Source organism: Lissotriton helveticus, chromosome 10, assembly GCF_964261635.1.
Source record: "Lissotriton helveticus chromosome 10, aLisHel1.1, whole genome shotgun sequence".
Taxonomy (NCBI): domain Eukaryota; kingdom Metazoa; phylum Chordata; class Amphibia; order Caudata; family Salamandridae; genus Lissotriton; species Lissotriton helveticus.
Genome location: NC_136071.1, coordinates 135,176,451 through 135,200,499, shown reverse-complemented (window position 1 = coordinate 135,200,499; position 24,049 = coordinate 135,176,451). Strand labels below are relative to the sequence as shown.

At 47.1% G+C, this 24,049-nt stretch overlaps 1 protein-coding gene across 2 annotated transcripts in view; it reads left to right on the top strand.

The window, feature by feature from the left end:
• The window catches only part of PDPK1 (3-phosphoinositide dependent protein kinase 1), a 257,044-nt gene that overhangs the window by 183,599 nt on the left and 49,396 nt on the right, over positions 1-24,049 (top strand). For both annotated transcript variants that reach the window (XM_078664942.1, XM_078664943.1), the window contains 3 exons: positions 37-105; positions 213-309; positions 21,902-22,075. In XM_078664942.1, the coding sequence (XP_078521068.1) occupies positions 37-105; positions 213-309; positions 21,902-22,075 (340 nt within the window). The remainder of the gene's footprint in view (positions 1-36; positions 106-212; positions 310-21,901; positions 22,076-24,049) is intronic.

The window sequence follows — 24,049 nt, the reverse complement described above, 5'->3', positions numbered from 1 at the left end:
AACGTGCCTAATTTAATTATGTATTTTCTTTCCAAGTTCGGACCTCTGGGCTCTTGGGTGCATCCTTTACCAACTTGTAGCTGGTTTACCTCCTTTCCGAGCTGGGTAAGGATCTTTTATTCTGAATCTTTTTCAGTATTTAAACAGCACAAAGTGCAAAGTGCAGAATTTCATACCTTCTGTATTATAATCCACTCCTTTTTTTCTTACAGGAATGAATATCTCATATTTCAAAAGATCATTAAGCTGGAATATGGTTTTCCTGAAAAATTCTTTCCCAAAGCAAAAGATCTTGTAGAGAAGCTTTTGGTAAGTTGCTCTGTTTCAGTGGGATAATTTCAACACCGTCTCGTACAGTCATGTTACTTTGGGGCAGTTATTACAATCACTGGTGCATAAAGACCTCTGCGGTCACATAAAATTAAATTTCAAATGGGGACCCTGTAATTTGCCTGTTTACTTTGCTGTGTCTAATCGGAAAGCTTCTTCTTGGCATCCCGCTTTACACTTTTTTGATTTGATTGCACTTAATTACCAGCATTGATGTCAAAAACTGGCCCCAAGCCCTTCATATTATTCCATTGGCAGAACAGGCTCATGATCAACAGTCTGTTATCCCTTTAGGAGTTCCCTTTCGCCCACATCTGTGGAAGAACAAAATGTGTGATGTCTGTACCTTGTCCCTTTTGCGGTGTGCTTTGGTTTGAATGCTGGCCGTGTGCTGTGGTTTGAATGCTGGCCGTGTGCTTTGGTTTGAATGCCCTGACTGGCCTCTGTTTGGCCAGTAATGGCGGCTGAAGTAGTCTGGTGTTGTCCCCTGCTCATAGGTGCTGGAATATGTGCGGGGGGGGGGGGGGGGTGGAGGCATTCTTTCGTAGCATGGGAATGGACAAATCTCTGAGATTCTCCCTACTCAACTTTTGGTGAATTCTGTTTCCCTGCGCTACTCATTAGGTCTTCCAGTGAAATATTTTCTTTTCTGTACAAATGTTGTGTACTCAACTATATATAAATACTTTCAATTTGTGAACTGCTCAGTGCTCTAACACTAATCTTTGTTGCCTATTTCCCTCCCATCTATACTTATTCTCCCACTTATTAATGGTTCCACACCATTTATTTCTTCTGTCGTTTACCTTTTTGAATTCGTTTACTCTATTTGTCCTGCCACCCCTGCTACATACATGAATTTGATGTCAAATACCATCGAGGGATTCAGGTGGGATCAGGTCAGCTGCCCGGCTATTGTCTACATTGCCTTCAGTGTTGGTGAGAGGAACAATCAGTTCAATTTTAGTCTCATCACAATGGCTCATGGCAGTGCCCAGTCCATCGGGGTCGAGAGAGCACTTTGGAAGCGGATTCTAAGATCGTGGCGGCAAAGTACAGCAGCGAGGGAGGATGATCATTTGAAAGGATTTTAGAATCTTCCGTAGTTTTTTGAGTAATGTTGCTTGTTTCAAACAACTCCGAGTATTGATCCTTAAGGGGCTGAATTGTGACGTGCACAGAACAGGAGTGGCAGTGAGACAGTACATGCTGCTTCCTTCATTTTTTTAATTTTTTTTTAAACTTTATTTTTGTCATTTTGTGAAGATAAGCAAACAATATCATCCCCCCCAATTGGCATCAAGAACATCATATATGCACATCGACTGACTCATTAAGGCACGGTTAGCAGGCCGAGGGCCACACTGAGATACATAGATACCCAAGATACATTGTAAAGAAGCAGACAACAGATAACATTCTGTAAGCATTGGGCTAGGTCCTACTCTTCACCCCACCTCCATCGTGGCTCCAGAAGCGTCCCCATCATCCTCCCCAGTGCCCGAGCCCCTTGGTGAGAATAGCTCTCCACTCGTTCCGTCTGAATCACTCTGGGAGGCATGTTCCAAGACCCCTATCGCGGCACACATCACACGCCAGGCCAACAGGTCCTCCTGCAGCTTCTCGTCCCTCCTACTGCTCTGCATATGTGTCTCCTCCGCTAGAGACCACTCCCGCACGTCACTCAGCCACCTAGGAATCTCCAGGGGCCCTCTGGCCCATCCAAGTAATCGCCACCCTACGCCTGGCCAGCACTAGCATCAATTGCATCAATTTATAAGCCAACTGTCGGTTCTTCGGTTTAGGTACCAATGCCAACAAACAGTGTAAAGGTGTCAAGGTGATACAGATCCCTGTCGTGGCACTAATGTGCTCCACCACCCTCCCCCAAAAAGACTGGACCATCGGGCACCCCCAGGCCAGGTGTAGGAACCCCGCTCCCCCCCCCCCCCCCCGCGCCACATCTGGGACATACATCGCTCCTACCCGGGGAATAACGTTGCAACAAGATCGGAGAGAGCTATGTGCGGTGCAGGAAATTGAAGTGTATCAACGTGAAGCGCGCATTACACGAAACCTTCCTCGTCAGGGCCCCTAGCTGCTTCCTTCATTTGAGATGCTAAAAGGACGTCTGTGGTTTTGTGGCTCGGTTGCTGAGCAGTCTGCTGCCATCTAGTGTTGGGTTCAGAGTATTGCAGCTTGTTTCTCTGCGTGTATTTTTGTTTCCGTATCGGCTGGCATCACAATACTGTTGTTACATCTCCTTAAACCCGCAGCTCCTAGTCTATATGCATACTTCAACCTGCATTACAAGTCCGAGGTAAGGTCACCAGCCTTTCAAAGAAAATCACTTGGGACGGCCATTGATCTAGATATTAGTCTAAACGTACATTGATCAGTCCCACCATTTACACAGACAAGCGCACAGACATTTTTTTGTGATTTCGTCCATGGGTGATGGCGTCAGAGGCTGATTCGTCACTCATATATTCTTGCTGTGCCGCTTGAGTCGGGTCCGGGCGTCAGGCAGCACAGCAGGAGACTGTTTAAACAAGTAAACCCTGTCCAGAGCTTAATTAGGGGAAAAATAAGTGCAGGGCCCTCGTCAGGAGACCACTGCTGCTTGCACCAGTCCATTTCTGTGAGCTCTGCCTGGGACAGAAACAACACAACTACTAACAATGAAACCCTACAAGTATGACAATTGTGTATTCCAGGACCCCAAAACTCTAGAATTGACCTGGAAGGCAGGTAATAGCCATTTTAAGGCATACTGAGTTAACTCTACACAACAAGGAGCTATAGAGGGATACAGATCAGGTCGCCCTCCACTCTCAACAATCAACAACAAGACCTGATCTACGTGGGCAATCCAATCTCCACTTTCTGAGTGGGAATGGGAGTGTACTTTCTTCTTCACCAACAACCCTTCATATAATACAGATATTGTCCTACTCATAGTCCCCCTCTCGTTTTAATCCTTTTTTAATTTTTCAAACATTTAAAAAAGAAACGAAAAAGAAAACCCCCTCTCAGTAACCAGTCACTGTGTTCACCTAGAATATCCTCGACTTCAACAGGTATATATCACACAAAAATGTGCATCAGTGTTAATGAAAAAATGTGTGAAAAACAAGGTAGTACCTCACGTGCGCACCACCAGAGGAGCTTACTGGTTATTTGTTGCCAGTTATGCCCACGTTTCTCATCATTGGTCACTACCTTGCAAAAAAAATAAACAATATTGTGGGTGTCCAGAAAACCAGTGAAACCAGTGCATATGTGTGTACTAATCACACAATATAACCCTGTGAGAATTAAAATTGAGTTAATAACCAACTGCTTTTGTGCTTGTCTCTATATTAGACAAACAGCGCCGCCATATGGCAGACTGTCATAAGCCCCAGCGTTGAAAATTAAGTGGAGGTGCCGAGCATCGGAAACCACTGGTTTAAATTAAGCACTGACCCTGTCCCTGATGTGATGAGACGTCCAGTGTGAATGTGAGCCTTTTCAGCACGATCATAAATGTTCTTGCTCACTCGACCCTCTCACAAAACCGAAACATGTTTTTTTATTTATGTTTGCAAAAAAAGTTTGGGGATGCCGGAATGGTTCTTGAAAAACCTGAACTGTCCAGGCCAATCCATGACTTCTGGGCACCTTAGTTTGACATGCCACTGGGTTTCCTTTGGAGTTCCTGTCGATGTTTTTTCTTGTTTCTTCCGGTCCGGTTTCTTCCCTGTGGGATGAAACGCAATGGGTATCTTTTTGGGGGTGGCTGGAGCCTGCTGCCGTTTCTTCGTCTCTCGCAAGGTGCTTGGTGTGGCGTAACATCCGGTGTGAAGTCGTCGCCTCATTTGCACTCCGAAATCCTGTTGAACTTAAACACCATAAACAACCAGAGAGCTGGCAAACCTCAGGTTAACATTTAGGAGCTGTTAAACCTTAGGTGCTTTGCTTCAAGGCACTCCGCTCCGAACACTGAACATTATCCAGATAGTGCTCCAGTGTCCGTTTATTTTTATTTAGCAGTTACTACTAGGTAATTACATGGTGCCTTCAGACACCTTGAATGGACTGCCTGCACTAGAAGGCCTCCTGTGTGGTGCCTAAGGCCCCATTTCAGAGTCCTTTTCTAAGAGGCCCATCAGTACTTCCTTACTTCGATTTCGTTCTAAATGCAGCTTAGGAACCATAACCCTCCAAGTTCCGGGTGACGCCTTATGAATTCTAGACTCAGGAAACTTCAGCATATTTGTTTTATAGAACTTGTCGGTAACAGTCAACACAGTTACCCACCAGACCGGTCTCCCTTCCTCTTCTTCAGAATGGGGAAGAAAATATACATTCTGAAATGAATTTTTTTCCACAGTAATCTCACCATCAAAAGTGTAAATATTTTTTTTTAAGTATTCAGTTAGATCTCCGACATTGCCACCAAACTGCAAGGTACAACGAGGTTCAGTCTCATCCATTGTTCTGTTTGAACTTTACAAGGATCCACTTGGTCCGATGCTGCAGGAGAAAGGATTCACCTGTACCCTAGTGCACTGATGATACGTAATCATATCTCAAGGCGATCTTATTGGTCCGCCTGGGTTTCAGTGAGTGGGAGCGTTTTACTGAGCGGGCAGGAGTTTAATGGGTCATGGTCACACCTGTTCTACTACCCTTTCTGTTTTCTTCAGGTACCCGATGCCCTTCACCTCTGTGTTAACCAACTGGCCCTCTCTCTGTTGCTGATCCAAGAAGGTGTCCTGTAGGACCCTCGATGGGCCTTTGTACACCAGCTCTAGTCTCCTGTATGTCTCTTATTGCTAGTACTTATCTGTGGTGTCTGAGCTTCTCCTGTGTTATCTTTAGTTGGTGTTTAACACGAGACACTGCACTTGTTGGTTTTCCTACTGGCCTGCCTTATCCATCCTTACCTTACTTTGAATTTGCTCAACACTGGAAAGAGTATCCAGAGTGCAAGGGTATTTCAGTCATTTATCGCATATCAGTGTTCCTGTTGTAACACATTAGGAACAGGCTGTTCTGACCACACCATCAAAAATGGGTAATGCAACTTATAACCCAAACGAGTGTAATGCTGTGTGTAAGAGATAAAAAGGGACACAGCTAGAGGTCTTCTGCTATTCATCCCATGTTGGTGTCCTTATCAATAAGCTAACCTGCTTCTCTCCCATTTCCTCTTTAAATCGCATGGGTGGTTGAGATTGTCCGCGAGGGAGTCCTCTCTAGAGCACTTGCTCTTCTTGACTAATTTAAATTTAAAAATAATTCTTTGGTGGCACTGGCTGCAGTATTTTGTGACATAGCAGAAGTTCTACAAAAGCCTGGATCGAATAATTTATTTTTGTTTGCTTTGCAGAACACACAAGCAAAGTAAAAACGCTTTTTCCCACCGAGAAGAGCTCTTGCGTTACAAACACAGTTGTCTTTTATAACCCATTCTATGATAATCTCGGAGTGTCATGTAACAGCATACTCAGCTGTTAACATGTGGCCGGGCTACTGATATTAACTCATTTGCTTCCCATAAAAGAGCAAGGCTTTCTAATTACCACAGGCATCAGTCATGGCAGAAGTGTATTAAAATGTTCTCCCCCACCTAATGCATCCTGCACTTCACCTCCACCTCATTTTCACTGTATTAAGTAGATATGTAGCACTGTTCACATATCAAGAGATACTCTTCATCATTTTTTTTTCTTTTCTAAATATGTTTTTATTGCAGGAATCAAATAAAATCACATCATTGGCACCTGATACGAAAATAAATCAGTTCTGGTAGTATTAATCAGAACGCTATACACGGCCATTCAGCCCACAACCCGGGGGTCGGGCGGCGTGTGCCACTTTTTGCAATGTTCAGTTCTACATTTTCGCCATGTGTCACAGGTGGTAAATAGAAAGTTCGTCTGCTTTTTTAAACACCCCCAACAATTTTCCCACCCTCCCTTCAACCAACTCCCCGCCCTCATCTGCACTGTCTGAGTCAGTATGTGTAGCATGGTCGCGTAGAGCCTGCACTATCGTCTCCCAAGCCTGCGCCGCCTCTAGGGCCCGCTCATCCTGTCGCCGCCTCGCCTGCTGGAATCTTAGTGTGCTCTCACTCCCCGCCCACTTGAGAAGCTCATTGCGCCATTTATCGCCCGCTGGACCAAGCCGCGCCTTCCAATGTCTAGTTAGTTCCCGTTTGGCCAGAAGTAACCCTAAATCGATAAATTTACTGGTGATTTTATTTTTAGGGGTGTGCGGAAACCAATGCAGAATCCCCACAGCCGCATCCATCTGCAACGATCTTCCCGTCACTGCGGTCAGCATGTCTTCTACCATCAGCCAGTAGGAGGTCAGCACAGGGCAGGACCACAGCATGTGGAGAAGGTCCGCCCATCCGTTCCACACCTAGGACAGTCTGCCGTCTCCAGGCCAAAATATTTCTGTAGTTTCTCCGGGGTTAGATAAGCTCTATGTAAGATATAGAAGTGGACCAATTGGAATCGGGCGCTCCGCGTTCCCTTCCAGGACCGCTGCAGTAGCTGGGACCACGTGGACTCAGGGATCTCCTTCCCTATATCAACCTCCCACCGGGCCTTAAGGACCGCCAGGGGGGGTCAACCTCTCTTCCACCATCCTGGAGTATAAGCAGGACACCGCTTTAATTGTCCCTGCGGACATCATGACATATTGACATGCCATCGACAGCTGTGGTTCCTCATGTCCAGTTCTCCAGTGTGCCTGAAGTGCCCTAGTGATCGCCGCATGAAGCAAGAAGTCGCCTCGGGGGATGTCATACCGGTCCAGAAGCGCCTGAAAGGGCAGCAGTGCCCCGTCTTCGTAAATGTCGCCTACAATCTGCACACCCATTTCCTCCCAGACACCTAGTCGCGACCAGTCTCCGCCATGGGGCAACGCCGTAAGCATCCCCAGCGGGATTTCTGGGGCATAAGGGCGCGGTCTGCCCGGACTGCGGTGCAGTCGGTTCCAGCATAACCGTATGGTGCGCTCTTCTTGTGTGAGATCTTTCAACTCTAGCTTCTGTTGCAGCGCAATAAACGATAGGACGTGCCTGGGTATTCCTCTGCCTCTTGTTTCCTCCGGTCCACGGAATTCACGCGCCACTTCCTGGGTGTAACATTGCAGCTGGGCAGCCAAATAGTACGCCTCGAAATCCGGCGCTGCCAACCCTCCCTCCGCTCTCGGCCTCATCAAGGTTTTAAGCGCCACTCTGCGGCGGCCCGTGCCCCATAGGAACGCCACTATTGTGGAGTCCAGGCCCCGAAAGATGGATCTGGGGATCCATACTGGCAGTGTCCGGAAGTAGTACAATAGGCGGGGTAGCGCCACCATCTTCAACAGTGCTATTCGCCCCGCCACTGAGAGAGGCAGGGTGGACCAAAAGGACATGCTACCCTTTAGCGCTCGGATGGCCCTGGAGATGTTACCCTCCAGTACGTCCACAGGGCGATGGTAAACATGCACCCCCAGGTATCTAAAGCAAGCCGACTCCCATCTGATCTCCCTGTGTATGGCCGGCTGAGGGTTATCTCTGCGGACCGGAAACAAGCAGGTCTTAGTCCAATTCACCCGGAGTCCCGATATCTCCCCAAAGGTCGTAAGCACTGATTCCGCTCCAGTCAGGGCCGCTCCAGCGTCCTCGAGAAAAAGCAGCAGGTCATCAGCATACAGGGAGATATATTGATGGCCCGTCGGAGATTTTAACCCCCTGTAGTGGGCTCCCGTACGTATCGAGATAGCCAGCGGCTCCACCGCAAGGGCAAATAGCAATGGGGATAGCGAACAGCCCTGTCGTGTTCCCCGTTCTACTGGATATTGTTGGGATATCAGCGGGCCCGATTTCACCCTAGCCACCGCCGAGGTGTACAATACCGTGGTCCATTTCAGGAATTCTTCCCCTAGACCGAAGCGCTCAAGGACCCTATGGAGATAAATCCATTCTAGGCTGTCGAAGGCTTTCTCCAGGTCAACCGAGAGGATCATAGGATCTGAAGCGTCTGTGTGATCTCCCTCCAACAATCTAAAGAGTCGACGGATGTTCATCGTGGTGTTACGCTTGGGGATAAAGCCCGCCTGGTCAGCATGAATTAGTGACCCCATGTGTCCCAAGTCGGGCGGCTAGTATGCTGCTCAAAATCTTATAATCGACCGTGAGCATTGAGAGCGGTCTGTAAGATGCAGGGTCCGATCCCTCCCGGTCTGGTTTAAGGAGAGGTATCACCAGAGCCTCTCTCATCGAACCCGGTAGGTGTCCTAGATTTCGCCTCATTATAAACTCTTAGGAGTTTGGGGGCTAATATATCCACGTACGTGGAATAAAACTCCACAGGTAGGCCGTCCAGGCCCGGTGTTTTATTACGTGCCATTTTCTTAATCGCACATCTTATCTCACCCAGTTCCACATCTCGTCCTAGATCTTTCGCCTGTTCCAAATCCAGGGTGGGAATCGGCAGGTCTCTCAGGAAAGAGTCCGTCGGGGAAATGTCCGGCGGTAGTCGACTACGATACAATGTCCTGTAATAACTCCAGAAGCATTTGAGGATCTCGGGTTGTGTGTAAACTTCCCCATTCCCATCAGTCCTTATCGCCACAATGGGCGAGGTACGTCTCGTGGGGTTAGCAAGCCAAGCCAGTAGTGCACTCGACTTGTCACCCTCCGCTAGCGATCTGGTCAAGTACAGCTTGTGGTCATAGCTGCGCAATCGTTCAACCTCTACTGCTACCGCCTCTTTTGCCGCTAGGACCTGCTGTTGGAGTTCTGGACGGCCAGGACGGGCGACCTCCAAGTCTCGGAGGCCTCGGTCAGCTCTGGCCAAGTCTTCCAGAAGCACGCGGCGTACTCCAACCTTTTGCGTTACACAATAGCCTCTTACCACTACCTTAAAGGCGTCCCATTCCGTAGCCCTCTCCGCAGTCGTGCCCTCGTTTATCGCGAAGTATCCCGAGATCTTGTCCTCCAGGTCCCTGCGAAACACCTGGTCTTCTAGCAGCTCGGGCCTCAGTTTCCAGGTAGGCACACAAGGGGCACATCGAAGCCAACACAGGGTGATCAACAATGGGTTGTGGTCGGAAATTGTTCTCGCCAGATATTCCGATCGCACAGCCGAGGAAGCTACCTCAACCGATCCCAATAAACCGTCCAGTCGCACATGCAATTCGTGCATGCTCGAAAAGTGGGAGTAATCTCGAGCATGTGGGTGGTGCGCTCGCCAAATGTCCGACAGTCCCCATTTCGCCTGCCAGTTTAACCTACCTTTAGCAACCCGAGTCGCCGGGGAGTCTGGGAGGGGTGGATGAGATCTGTCTAAGTCCACATCTAGCCCCGCATTAAAGTCACCCCCTATCAGGATGGGCCCCGAGAGGTACCGGGCCAGAGAGCCCGACAGCACATTTAGAAAGGCGAGCTGGTCTGTGTTTGGCGCGTAAATGCAGCAAATATTCAACTCCTTTCCCCCTAATTTCCCTGCCAATGCGACGTATCTCCCCTCTGGATCTACAGTGTGGCTATCAACCTGCAGAGGTACCCCCGCCTTTATCCAAATGAGCGCTCCTCTCGCATAAGCTGAGTAGGTAGTGCAGTATACCTGCCCACGCCATCTACGCTGCAGCGCTAGACCCTCAGTTTTGTTGAGATGTGTTTCTTGTAGCAGCGCGATCTGTACTCCCCTACGCACTAGGTAAGCGTGGACCTTGTGTCGTCTAGTCATGGTGTGCAGACCCCTTACATTCCAGGTGACACATTTCAGGTTCGACAAGTCAGCCATAGTCCCATGTCTCGTCCACCCGCCATACTGAGCACGCTACAGCCATAAAGAAGTACCCAACGAAATCTACAACGATGACGAGTCCCCCCCCGAACAACAATAAATCAACTTGCAAGCATGAACTCCCTTCCATCCCCCCCAGAACAGGTACCAAATAGTGCCATCCGGTCCCCATCCAAACGAATTTCTCCCTAACCTCCCTCCCTACTAACCTAACGGTGGCCACCGTAGGTATGCCTTAAGGGCAATGCGGGGGCCTAGCGTCGACCCGGAGTCCCGCTGCTAGCCGCATCACGGCCGAGCTCGAAAGCATCAGGGCTCGTAAGAAGAATTCCTGCAACCCCTCCCATTGTCAGCAAGTAATTAATTCTTCCTCATAAGTCCCACTAGCCACATGTGCCCGTCCCCTACCTTAGCCACCCAACCAGAACCGGCTCACCCTCAGGCATCATTGTTCGTCCAGCAGACCTTCTGCCGTCTCAGGGGTGACCTCCGGGAACTTCACACTGTCCGATTCAGATCCCTCGGTGTCCGAGCGGCCCCCGCTCTCTCCGGGCTCCGAAAGCCCAGCTCCATGGTCGTCCCGAGGGCCAGACATAGTAGAGACCATCTCCAGCGCTCCCCGCCGCTCCGCCTCAGCCTCCACTGTGGAAGGGTGGGCTGTCCTGCCCCTTCGGTGTCTGAACCTCTTGGGTTTCCTCTGTACCATGTCCTCCATCGTGGGATGAGAGGAAGTTCCGAAGCCGTCCTTGCCCGCCCTGTACAATTCAAGCCAACTACACACCTCGTCCGGGGTCTCAAAGAACTTAGTGGAGTCGTCCACAATGATACGGAGTCGCGCCGGAAATAGTAGGTAGTACTGGATGCCCTCAGGGCGTAGCTCCCGCTTGACGGCCAGGAAGGAGGAGCGACGCCTCTGCGTCTCGTAGGTATAGTCCGGGAAAATGTTCACTCGGCTGTTGTCCACCAGATAAGGACCCTTCTGTCTGGCAGCCTGCAATATGAGGTCTCTGTCGCGAAAATGGAGCAGCCTTGCCACCACTGGACGCGGCGGGCGGCCCTGTTGTGGCGGCCTAGCCGGCACTCTGTGCGCCCGTTCCAACGTGTAGAAGGGGGACAACCCCTCCTGTGCGACGGCCGTCCGTAGCCAACTTTCAAGGTACGTCACCATGTCTCCCCCTTCAATTTTTTCCGGAAGGCCAACTATCCGAATGTTATTTCTCCTGTTGCGCCCTTCCGCATCCTCTGCCCGCTTCTCCAGCGCTTCTATCCGGGATAGAGCGTCTTTCATCGTGGCTTCCAAAGCTTTTTGCGCTGGTTCCAGGTGTCGCACCGACCCTTCGACCTCCTTCACTCTGTCGGAGAGCTTGCCATGATCCGCTCGGAGAAGGCCCAAGCCCATCGCCACCTGAGCAATGTCCTCCCGAAGGGCCGACCTGGTCTCCGTGATGGCCAGTAGGATTTTATCGAGCTGTTCCTGGATAAGGGGGCTCCCTGGCTCCTCCGCATGAAGGCGCTCCTCATTGTCCGGTGGCTCTGCGTCAGACGCGGCCTGGGTACCTCCCTTAGGCCCCCGTGGCTTCCCCATGCTGGGCAGGGTTCACTGTTCAACCGCAGCAGTAGCGGGGATTGTCTAGCCGGGGCCACCCCCGGTTCGTCGCGGCCTTCAAAATCAACGCCACTCAGGTGTGGGTTTCCCCGTGTCTCCCCGGTACCCCTGAAGTCCAGTAGGGCCCCAAGTGTCGACCAGGCCAGCCGTCCGAGCGCGGGCCAGCCCGGGGTCCAAGATGGCGGGCAGAGGGTCCCCGCACCGATTAATCTCCGTGCAAGGGTGTGCTCTCAGGCTCCGCAGTAGTGGTGGCACCGCCCCAGCTGAACGTGGTGAAAGTTACGAGGGCAACAGGACCCCACCTTGCCTTGGGTCCGCCCTCCACCACCCGGCTCACCCGAGAGTCCCCACAGCCAAGCGGCGACTGAGCCGGCTCGCAAATCTCGGTAGTGCTGGAGCGGCGGGCCCCTCTTCCAGGAGCCCCTCCTCAGAGGTCGTGTCGTCTGCCTCCCTCTCTCTAATAAGTCCCTCCGTGCAACGGAGGGACGTAGTGCAGGGTACTCCGCCGCCACCTCCGGTTCCCTCCTGGGCGCTCTCCACTCCCGTCACACGGCGCCGGTCCCCGCAGTACAATCACAGGGGGGGGGGGGTCCCGCACCCTCCGTGCAGTACGCTCACCTCCAGTCCGGGCGTCAGGGTCCCCGCCGCGGTCCCCGCCTCAATGTCCGGGCGGCTGCGAGCAGGCTCCTCCGCCCCTCCCCCACTCCGGTCCGACCAGCGTCTTCTGGTCGTCGGCGGCGGCCCCCTCGAGGGTCAGCAGGGGCTAAGTTGCTGGGGTCTGCCCCAACAGGGGACGAATCACCCGGTTCTCCGGGGGCCTCGAGTCGTTCGCCTCTCCCGGATCCCGGTTCCTCTCCGCTCCGGGGCAGTAGTGGAGGAGCAGGCGCCATCTTGGGTCCTCCCTCGGGACCTCGCGTCTCCGCCGGTTTCCTCCGCTCCGAGGCCGGCTCCGGCCTCGGCTTGCAGGAGGGGGAGCCAGGGCATCGGGCAACCAATTTCGGGGTGCAGGTGGCCTCAGACCCTTCCGCCAAACAGGATTAATGCGAGCTCGGCCGCAGAGCCGAGACGCTAGGCGACCTCCGCCATCGGCGATCAAGCCACGCCCCAAGAGATACTCTTCATCATCATAGATTACATGCAGCTAAGCATGTGGGAGCAGGCCTGCCTGTGTTTCCTGGGCCATGCAAACTTTTCTACATTTCCATAGTTTCCAGCTCAAGATGTCAAGATTTCCTTTTTATGTCCCTCATCTTGAAATTTCTACTTCCCTTCTGCTACTTGATATATGTCCGCAAGAAGGGAAAGGAAAGAGCCATTGGATACTCATAAATGAAGACAGTACAGAAATTCTTTAAAAGGAAAAAAAAATAGGTATCTAGTTCTTGAAAATCAGAGGATGGCCCTTTTGAAACCATTACTTCACATATTCAAGTCCACACTCCAGATTGGTCCCTTGGAAGCTCCCCGACAATATACGTTAGATGATATTTTGTCCTCTCTTTCGACTCGGAAACATCTGTCTACCCTGATTTGAATGAACAAGGATAAAACAAATGAATCGATGCAAAACCTAATTCATTAACTCTATTCCGAAGCCTACTATTAACTAGCAATGAAACCAAGCCTAACCTCAGTCCTACATTGAAAACAATGGGGTAGACCCAAAAGATCAATAGGACCTGGGTAACTGTGTATATATATGAAGAAAGTGGTCCTAGATACAAAATTTAAGCACAACTAATGATGTGAATATTGTTTCTTCACAGTCAAAAAACAAAATCAGACTAAATCTGAACAGACAAACACACGGAGATGTATTGTTAGCTTAATTCAGCTCAAGAATACAGGAAACCCAACACAACAATGTATACAACAATTTCTACTACAATTTATTTACAATTTCATTAAATTTCAGCAAAGAAAGAAAGGAAAGGAAACAAAGTTGGTGCTCAAGTGAAGGAAAATGTGAATATAGATTTCAAAGTAATTTAGTGCAACAGAGAAATTATTTGTACATTGCACATGTAAAGCCTACCCATTTACAATCTATATACAATAATATACAAGGGGACGGGAAGGGGCAGGTGTAGGCTTTAAGGGAGTAACGGGGGGGATCGTCGACGTTTCGACCCTGGCGCAATAAGGGAACGTCACGACCTCTGCTGCGGGTCTTCTTCAGGACGGTTGTAGGGAGGGGGGGACGGGGAAGCACCTGTAACGGTAAGTGTAAATTTTTTAACCATTTATAATTGGTGTTCCAATCAGAAGGAATTTGAAAAGGAAGTGTTGGGTACATTACCAATTAAAATTGGAAGGTGTCGCAATTCCAGATCAGTTGGGCGATGCACCTATCGGAGGTAAAGACAGACCGGAAAACTGTTAGCCCATCTCCAAAGGCACAGTCCTCTCAAGTTTGTCAAGGAAGAGGTGTTCCGCAATTTTTGACTCACCTCAAGATGAGAAATTTCTGCTCAAAGTAGAGATTCAATCCAAAGCTAGTTGGTACACAATGGGCAGTTGTGATCAATCGTGCTACATTAGGGAAAGAGGAAACCAATCAGTTCCTTGATATAGTTACTCGCCCAGCAAAATGAGTCCCAGACATGAGAAAAACACTCACCCTAGTCCAGTAACACGATAAACATGGTACCGATGGTCAAGGGAAATGATTTAAGTTCAAGCGAATCTGTATAGGAAAAACAGGGTATAAAGCCCGTGTTGTAATTTCCACCAATATCTAGGCCAAAATCTGAGTATTCAAACATGCCCATACAATCAATCGTTATGCAGGTTGATCAGAATTAAGTGTAACCTATAGATAGACCTGTATTATACCAAATACACAGGTCAAGGACCACCATTACTAATGAACAATTACACAGGTCAAAGTCCACCATTACTGCTGAACGCCAATGCATGGTAACCGGTATTGTTACACCCATCTCACTCAGAGGCTAAACTTATGCATGTCCAACATGAATTAACCAACCCACTACTATCATCCAGGTAAGAGTTTAATGCAAAAGAAACTAATAAGGGGTGGCTCCAGTGAAACGCTATGCGTGCCGCTTATTATAAATCACATTAGATCAGAGCGTTATCACATTGCCGAAATGCATGCCGCTATTGTCAATTACCTTTAATTGACAGCGTTATCCCTTAACGTGCAGGGCCTCGGAGCGACCGGACTGCAGTTAGCCAGATAGTTCAAAATGTATTCAGGCAGCTTCCGCGACCGGCTGGAACCACGTGGTCAAAGACCACCAATGACGGTTAAGTAGGCACGTAAACAAAGAGAAAGGACTCAGGCTTAATGGAAATCAGAAAAGGACTCTGTTCCTAAATGCGAGTGAAGCAATGACGTTGTTACAATGGGGGCGGAAACAGGCTTAATGAAAATCAAAAACGGACTCTGTTCCTAAATGCGAGTGAAGCAATGGCCTTGTTACAATGGGGGCGGAAAACCGCTGGGGCTGCCATGTTGATCGTGGAATTAGCCACAATTTCCAAACGTCGACCATCAAGACCACAGTAATTCAACATTTTTCATTTTTCACAAGTGTAAATTAGTAGTTATTACAACATTGTGACAGAAATTAATTCTATAAACATTTTATAAATTGCTAAACGCAGAACCAATTCAAAACAATACTGTACATAAAACACACAATATAAACAGTCACAAAAAACAGTACATATCAAATACATTTACATGGGAATATAGTGTTATATCTGATGTTAACACCCTTTACCAACGAATTATAATTCCAGTTTGCAACAAAGCAGGGCAAAGACCCATATCACAGATAGGAAGGAGTCACAAGACTGAACAAGAGTCAGCCTGTTGATAATAGTGCCATTTGTCTCATTACTTCCTCCTGTTCATTCAGGCCCCTATTCACAGTATCAAAAAAATGCATCCACCTGCATTCACGGATACTGATTGATTGTGCCAGATTCCCTCCCCTTGGATTAGGATTCACCTTCTCAATAACACACCATCTAAGACTTTCGGGTGTGTGATTGAATCTGACAAAATGATCAACCAAAGGCGCTCCCTGTACTTTACACCGGATCCTGCTGCAGTGCTGCAAGATGCGGGTTTTCACCTTCTGAATAGTTTGCCCTATGTACATAAAACCACAGGGGCAAAAGATGGCATATATTACCCCCATGGTATTACAATTGGTGTGATTTTGCAGGGTGTGAGTGTAATCATTATGCGTGCATTCTTTGACTTCCAAGGCCATGTCACAGGCTTTACAGGACCCACATTTAAAATGACCCACCACAGTAGGAAAATTCCATAATGTGGTCTGACTCTCTACATGTTTCTTCTGCAACATGGAATGCACAATAGAGTCTCTGACGCTCTTTCCTTTACGGAAGGCATGCATAGGGGGGTCACCATCCCCGCAATCTCAGGGACAATCTCCCTTATGGACAGTTCCTGAGATTGCGGAGAAACTGCAGTTGCAAAGTGGACTATTTTACGGAGTCTACCACCTTGATGACCCGTTTGGTGGAGAGGGGTTACCCAAGGAGCCTGGTGAAAAAGGCTCGAAAAAGAGCATGGTTCTGTCACAGAGAGGTATTGTTAGAACCAAAAATAAGGAAGGAGAATAAAGAGGAGAGACTGATATGTGTTACTACATTTAACACCAAAAGCACGGAGATCAAAAGAATTATTAACAACCATTGGCACCTAGTAGCAGAGGAGACAGGTTTGCCGGACCCCCCTATGCATGCCTTCCGTAAAGGAAAGAGCGTCAGAGACTCTATTGTGCATTCCATGTTGCAGAAGAAACATGTAGAGAGTCAGACCACATTATGGAATTTTCCTACTGTGGTGGGTCCTTTTAAATGTGGGTCCTGTAAAGCCTGTGACATGGCCTTGGAAGTCAAAGAATGCACGCATAATGATTACACTCACACCCTGCAAAATCACACCAATTGTAATACCATGGGGGTAATATATGCCATCTTTTGCCCCTGTGGTTTTATGTACATAGGGCAAACTATTCAGAAGGTGAAAACCCGCATCTTGCAGCACTGCAGCAGGATCCGGTGTAAAGTACAGGGAGCGCCTTTGGTTGATCATTTTGTCAGATTCAATCACACACCCGAAAGTCTTAGATGGTGTGTTATTGAGAAGGTGAATCCTAATCCAAGGGGAGGGAATCTGGCACAATCAATCAGTATCCGTGAATGCAGGTGGATGCATTTTTTTGATACTGTGAATAGGGGCCTGAATGAACAGGAGGAAGTAATGAGACAAATGGCACTATTATCAACAGGCTGACTCTTGTTCAGTCTTGTGACTCCTTCCTATCTGTGATATGGGTCTTTGCCCTGCTTTGTTGCAAACTGGAATTATAATTCGTTGGTAAAGGGTGTTAACATCAGATATAACACTATATTCCCATGTAAATGTATTTGATATGTACTGTTTTTTGTGACTGTTTATATTGTGTGTTTTATGTACAGTATTGTTTTGAATTGGTTCTGCGTTTAGCAATTTATAAAATGTTTATAGAATTAATTTCTGTCACAATGTTGTAATAACTACTAATTTACACTTGTGAAAAATGAAAAATGTTGAATTACTGTGGTCTTGATGGTCGACGTTTGGAAATTGTGGCTAATTCCACGATCAACATGGCAGCCCCAGCGGTTTTCCGCCCCCATTGTAACAACGTCATTGCTTCACTCGCATTTAGGAACAGAGTCCTTTTCTGATTTCCATTAAGCCTGAGTCCTTTCTCTTTGTTTACGTGCCTACTTAACCGTCATTGGTGGTCTTTGACCACGTGGTTCCAGCCGGTCGCGGAAGCTGCCTGAATACATTTTGAACTATCTGGCTAACTGCAGTCCGGTCGCTCCGAGGCCCTGCACGTTAAGGGATAACGCTGTCAATTAAAGGTAATTGACAATAGCGGCATGCATTTCGGCAATGTGATAACGCTCTGATCTAATGTGATTTATAATAAGCGGCACGCATAGCGTTTCACTGGAGCCACCCCTTATTAGTTTCTTTTGCATTAAACTCTTACCTGGATGATAGTAGTGGGTTGGTTAATTCATGTTGGACATGCATAAGTTTAGCCTCTGAGTGAGATGGGTGTAACAATACCGGTTACCATGCATTGGCGTTCAGCAGTAATGGTGGACTTTGACCTGTGTAATTGTTCATTAGTAATGGTGGTCCTTGACCTGTGTATTTGGTATAATACAGGTCTATCTATAGGTTACACTTAATTCTGATCAACCTGCATAACGATTGATTGTATGGGCATGTTTGAATACTCAGATTTTGGCCTAGATATTGGTGGAAATTACAACACGGGCTTTATACCCTGTTTTTCCTATACAGATTCGCTTGAACTTAAATCATTTCCCTTGACCATCGGTACCATGTTTATCGTGTTACTGGACTAGGGTGAGTGTTTTTCTCATGTCTGGGACTCATTTTGCTGGGCGAGTAACTATATCAAGGAACTGATTGGTTTCCTCTTTCCCTAATGTAGCACGATTGATCACAACTGCCCATTGTGTACCAACTAGCTTTGGATTGAATCTCTACTTTGAGCAGAAATTTCTCATCTTGAGGTGAGTCAAAAATTGCGGAACACCTCTTCCTTGACAAACTTGAGAGGACTGTGCCTTTGGAGATGGGCTAACAGTTTTCCGGTCTGTCTTTACCTCCGATAGGTGCATCGCCCAACTGATCTGGAATTGCGACACCTTCCAATTTTAATTGGTAATGTACCCAACACTTCCTTTTCAAATTCCTTCTGATTGGAACACCAATTATAAATGGTTAAAAAATTTACACTTACCGTTACAGGTGCTTCCCCGTCCCCCCCTCCCTACAACCGTCCTGAAGAAGACCCGCAGCAGAGGTCGTGACTTTCCCTTATTGCGCCAGGGTCGAAACGTCGACGATCCCCCCCGTTACTCCCTTAAAGCCTACACCTGCCCCTTCCCGTCCCCTTGTATATTATTGTATATAGATTGTAAATGGGTAGGCTTTACATGTGCAATGTACAAATAATTTCTCTGTTGCACTAAATTACTTTGAAATCTATATTCACATTTTCCTTCACTTGAGCACCAACTTTGTTTCCTTTCCTTTCTTTCTTTGCTGAAATTTTATGAAATTGTAAATAAATTGTAGTAGAAATTGTTGTATACATTGTTGTGTTGGGTTTCCTGTATTCTTGAGCTGAATTAAGCTAACAATACATCTCCGTGTGTTTGTCTGTTCAGATTTAGTCTGATTTTGTTTTTTGACTGTGAAGAAACAATATTCACATCATTAGTTGTGCTTAAATTTTGTATCTAGGACCACTTTCTTCATATATATAACCTCAGTCCTAGGCTTAACCTTACTCCAAACACTTAGGTAAATGCCAACAATGTGCACTGATCTGTCTACTGGTCCTGAAACCTGGCCTTAAATCTATATTCAGTTCCAATAAACTAGATTTGTAATTTCGGTAAAAAAAATAAACTACCACGGTCTCCCTTTGTGGGCAGAGCTGACAGAGGAATGAGTGGTGTGCCTTGTCAGTAGCGGGGCCCGAAAACCAAAACAAAAAAAGGCTTCTTGTGCTTTAAACCAATATTCCAAAATTAAAATGTCAGCTATACAGTTTTGATATTTGGGTTTTATATTTATTTGCTTTTATATATTATGGCTGAACCGCAGAGCACCAGGAACTATTACTCAAGGCCTAGGAGATCATGTTGAATGATTGTTGAGGCAAATAATAATTTAGGTACTGATATGATTCTCCAGCAGAAAAAGACCTGTGAATTCTGATTAACTGTCGAAAAAACTGAAAGAAGACTTGTCTTTTTTTTGTCCTACTTGAGCAATTTCCAAAATAACTAGCGTTTCGCTTTCCCCTGTGGTTCCTCTTGTGAGGAAAATATATTTGTCTGTGGGGAAAGTGCATCTCTCTGTCGGGGAAGGGCATCTCTCTGTCGGGAAAGGGCATCTCTCTGTCGGGAAAGGGCATCTCTCTGTCGGGAAAGGGCATCTCTCTGTCGGGAAAGGGCATCTCTCTGTCGGGAAAGGGCATCTCTCTGCGGGGAAAGGGCATCTCTGTGTGGGGAAAGTGCATCTCTGTGTGGGGAAAGTGCATCTCTGTGTGGGGAAAGTGCATCTCTCTGTGGGGCAAGTGCAAAAATGCATCTCTCTGTGTGGAAAGTGCTTCTCTCTGTGTGGAAAGTGCTTCTCTCTGTGTGGAAAGTGCTTCTCTCTGTGTGGAAAGTGCTTCTCTCTGTGTGGAAAGTGCATTTCTGTGGGGAAAGTGCAAAAATGCATCTCTCTGTGTGGAAAGGGCTTCTCTCTGTGTGGAAAGTGCTTCTCTCTGTGTGGAAAGTGCTTCTCTCTGTGTGGAAAGTGCATCTCTCTGTGTGGAAAGTGCATCTCTCTGTGTGGAAAGTGCATCTCTCTGTGTGGAAAGTGCATCTCTCTGTGTGGAAAGTGCATCTCTCTGTGTGGAAAGTGCTTCTCTCAGGGTATAGCGCATCTCTGAGGGTATAGCGCATCTCTCTGCGGGTATAGCGCATCACTCTGCGGGTATAGCGCATCACTCTGCGGGTATAGCGCATCACTCTGCGTGGAAAGCGCATCTCTCTGCGTGGAAAGCGCATCTCTCTGCGTGGAAAGCGCATCTCGCTGCGGGCAAAGCGCATCTCGCTGCGGGCAAAGCGCGCCTCTCTGCACAAGCCCACTGCAGCAGTCCTTTGAAGACTTGATCGGGCATATGCAGACACTTTATTATTCTTATCATGCCTTCTATCATATCAAAATCAGACTTGGTTATAGTGACAGTTTCTCAAATAAACTACAATAGCATCTGTCCAAGCAACGTAGTGGATATCAAAGTATCAGCACCACAAATTCCAACCCTCACTAGCTGTAGGACTTTCTTAGCTAACAACTCCACATCCAATTTTGCAGCTGCAAGGCAACGCCCAGGACTCATCTGAACCTCACAACTTAAACGCAGGCCGAATTTTATCTCAGTCAAACCATTTTGACCTGCATGTAGGCCGAGTCAGAAAACCCTACCTACTATGTGGACTGCACAAAGGAGTTCGATTTATGCCATTTTGTATGTCTGGTTAATTAAAATGTCAAAATAATTACTTGGAGTGTAAAATGTTTGGGTGAATATTAATAAGATGGCAAATTGTGGGACACTTCACGAGAAAAAACTAACAAACATTTCTTTGTTTGAAAACTGTAAAGCACCAACACAGAAATAGCTAGGTTTAACTCCCAAGTGCAATGGATGATTCAGAAAATTGCTTGCTACTCTGCTCAAAGGGATTATGGGGATCTATCTAAGATTTCTTGCTGGAGAAAATTGTTACATAAATGTCAAAACGTTCTTCAAGTGGCTCTTTGAACATTCAACCACCCCTGTCTTCCATGAGGGGGGCCACTAGCCATGTTGATGGACATTAGTAGTTAAGAACTGTGGATCGGGCAGCCTATGGTCATGGTGGTGGTAGTCCACTGATAGGCGATGGATGCACTTGGGCTTATGTGTTTATCTGATTATGTGCTTGCTAGAATTGTGTCCATATCATGACCGAATGTATGATGGTATTCCGCATGCGTTTATCACGCATGCCTTGGGAACGCCGTCATTAGAACAAGCGCATCTTTAGCACACGTTTGTTATGCAGGCAAGTTGTTATAATGACTTGCCTTTGGGGGGTGCTTGATTTTGGAATGGTCTAATTTACTATTCCACCTCCAGTCTGCGCAACAGCAGGGAAGGTGTTGGACGTTACATCCAGCACCCTCCACCTAAAGCAAGTTGTTGCAATGACTTGCGTGCACAACTGTGTGCTAATGACGCGTTCATTCTAATGACAACGCTGTGAAGGCACAACGTGATTGGGGCTTCATCATGGCCTATTGGGCTAAATATCTCACGTTTATTATTGGTACTGGAAGAGCCTGAGGATTAAGAACAACATGTGTACAAACAAGTATAGTGAGTTGCCTACACATTACAATTAAACCCCTTCTTTTCTGTTCAATTATGAGATTAATCAGTTTGATGTAGGATGTAATGGTTGTAAATTAATAAAAGTTAGTTTTGAAAATTTTATGTGATCTTATTTCATTTAAATCTATTTTTAGGTCTTGGACGCAACAAAGAGATTAGGTTGTGAAGAAATGGGTGGATATGAACCTCTGAAAGCTCATTCGTTTTTTGAAAACCTTAAATGGGAAAATCTGCATAATCAGACGCCCCCAAAACTAACAGCATATTTACCAGCAATGTCCGAAGACGACGAGGATTGCTATGGGAACGTAGGTCACCTTACTGCTGTTATGAAATAGTTATTGACAATTGCTAAATGGTCATTTCTTCATCCCTTGATGCTTGTGTGTATATAATGCTTAATGAGTCATCTGCAAGGTCTTACGTAATTCCATTGTGCACATGGTGTGGAACCTCTTTTTCTTTAGTAAGGCAAACACTGATTCACTTCACCACTCTTGAGACATTTTACTCGTAGGAAGCTTGTCATGGGGAGAGTGTGTCCTTGTTAGCCATAAAGCTGATGCTGTAACTACAGGGTATAACTTGTCAATCTTTGATGAATAAATAGATTTCAAGTTGACTTATCTGGCATTTCCGATAAGACATAAATATACATTGTAGAGTGAAATGGAGAGTCTACACTGTAGAATCTAGATTCTATTCTGGGTGTGTTTTCCACCTTAATGAAATGAATTCGTACTTGTATAGCGCACTTATACCCTGAGGTGTCTTGGCGCTGTACGCATACTGCTGTGGAACCCTTCCTGGCTTTTTCCCTGTGAAATGCCCACTCCTGGGCACCCCCAAGGTGAAGCCAGGCATCCCAGCGCTGTTGGGGCCATTGTGTAGATTAAGCAAGCTATTGCCCAGAGTTGCAGAGTGGGACCCATGATTAGAATAGGCACCGAGGCGAGAATTATCAGGTCCGAGGAAATTGAGCCCAAGACCCGCCGAGGCGGGAATTGAACCCTGGTCCCGGGCCAGACCTCTGCATCAGGGTCTGCCGCTCTAACCATTGAGCCTCACTTCTCCCTTACTGTCTTGCATACATACTCCACATACAGTGTCTTGCATACTCCTTGTTCGGTGTAAATCCCATGCTATTGTTCTTCAGTTAGGAAAGGCAATTGGTTTCACTTTTCTTTATGAGTAGGATGCTTAGTTAAATGTATTCCACCTGTACATTTTGTTATCTGTGGGATGACATATTACCTGCTCAGAGTGGCAAAGCACTGCTGTACTTGGTTTTTAGTTCTCATTCCTCAGTGATTTTGTCTCCGGTGGTCTTGTGAATAAGGTTCTGGATGACTTTGGTGAACGTATCAGTGTATGTTTAGGAAAGCATAGCAGGACAAGAGACCATGTATATGGAAAAACAGGTCCATACATTACCTGCCTTCTAGCAAACTTGGTTAATTATAAAAATTGGAAAGGGGTTATTTTTAAAAGTGTGAGGTGAAAGATGAGTGCAGAAAGCTGGTTACTTCGAACCATAGATTCCTCACCTTCAGAATATCCTCAGGCATTAGAATTAATCCAGAAGATTCCTCATGCGCGCCAATAGGTGGCGCTGTGCAGCTTGTGTTGACTTGCTCCACACTGGAAGTGACCTATGCATCCGCGTGTAAGCACCATCCCTGCTAGCCAGCATCAGTTTATTTCCTGGTTCTGCCCGCACCCTCTGATGCAGAGCTCAACAATAATCAGAGGAACAAGTGTGCCAATTCCTAAATTGAGACCTTTTTAGATTGGAAAGGAGACGATTCCACTGAATGGGGAGGTAGGAGGTTGGTGAGAAATCTTTAGTTAGAGTATCCACCAGAAAGAGCGTTATCAAAGGTAAGTAACTTGTTCTTCTGACGGATACTTCTAACTGCAGATTCCTCATGTTTAAAATGGATCTCAAAGCTGTACACCTCCCAAGGTGGCGGTCTGTAGAAAGTCCTGCAGGACCGACTGGGTGAAATGCCCTTTACGTTAGACCTGGCTGTCAAGGGAGTAGTGCCTTGTGAACGTGTGCACTGATGCTCAGAACGCTGCCTGACAGATATCCTGAACAGGCACTCAGCATGAACATGCCCTTGTTGTAGGAAGCCGGCTCTGTATATACTATACCAAAATGAGGTATAGTGTGCACAGGCTCCAGTGGAACCCCAAAGGTAGTCCGGGGTAAAAGTAGATAACATCTTACTCTGTGGTAGTGTGGGCGAGCAGTAAGGCTTTATCAGAGGGCAGTGTTA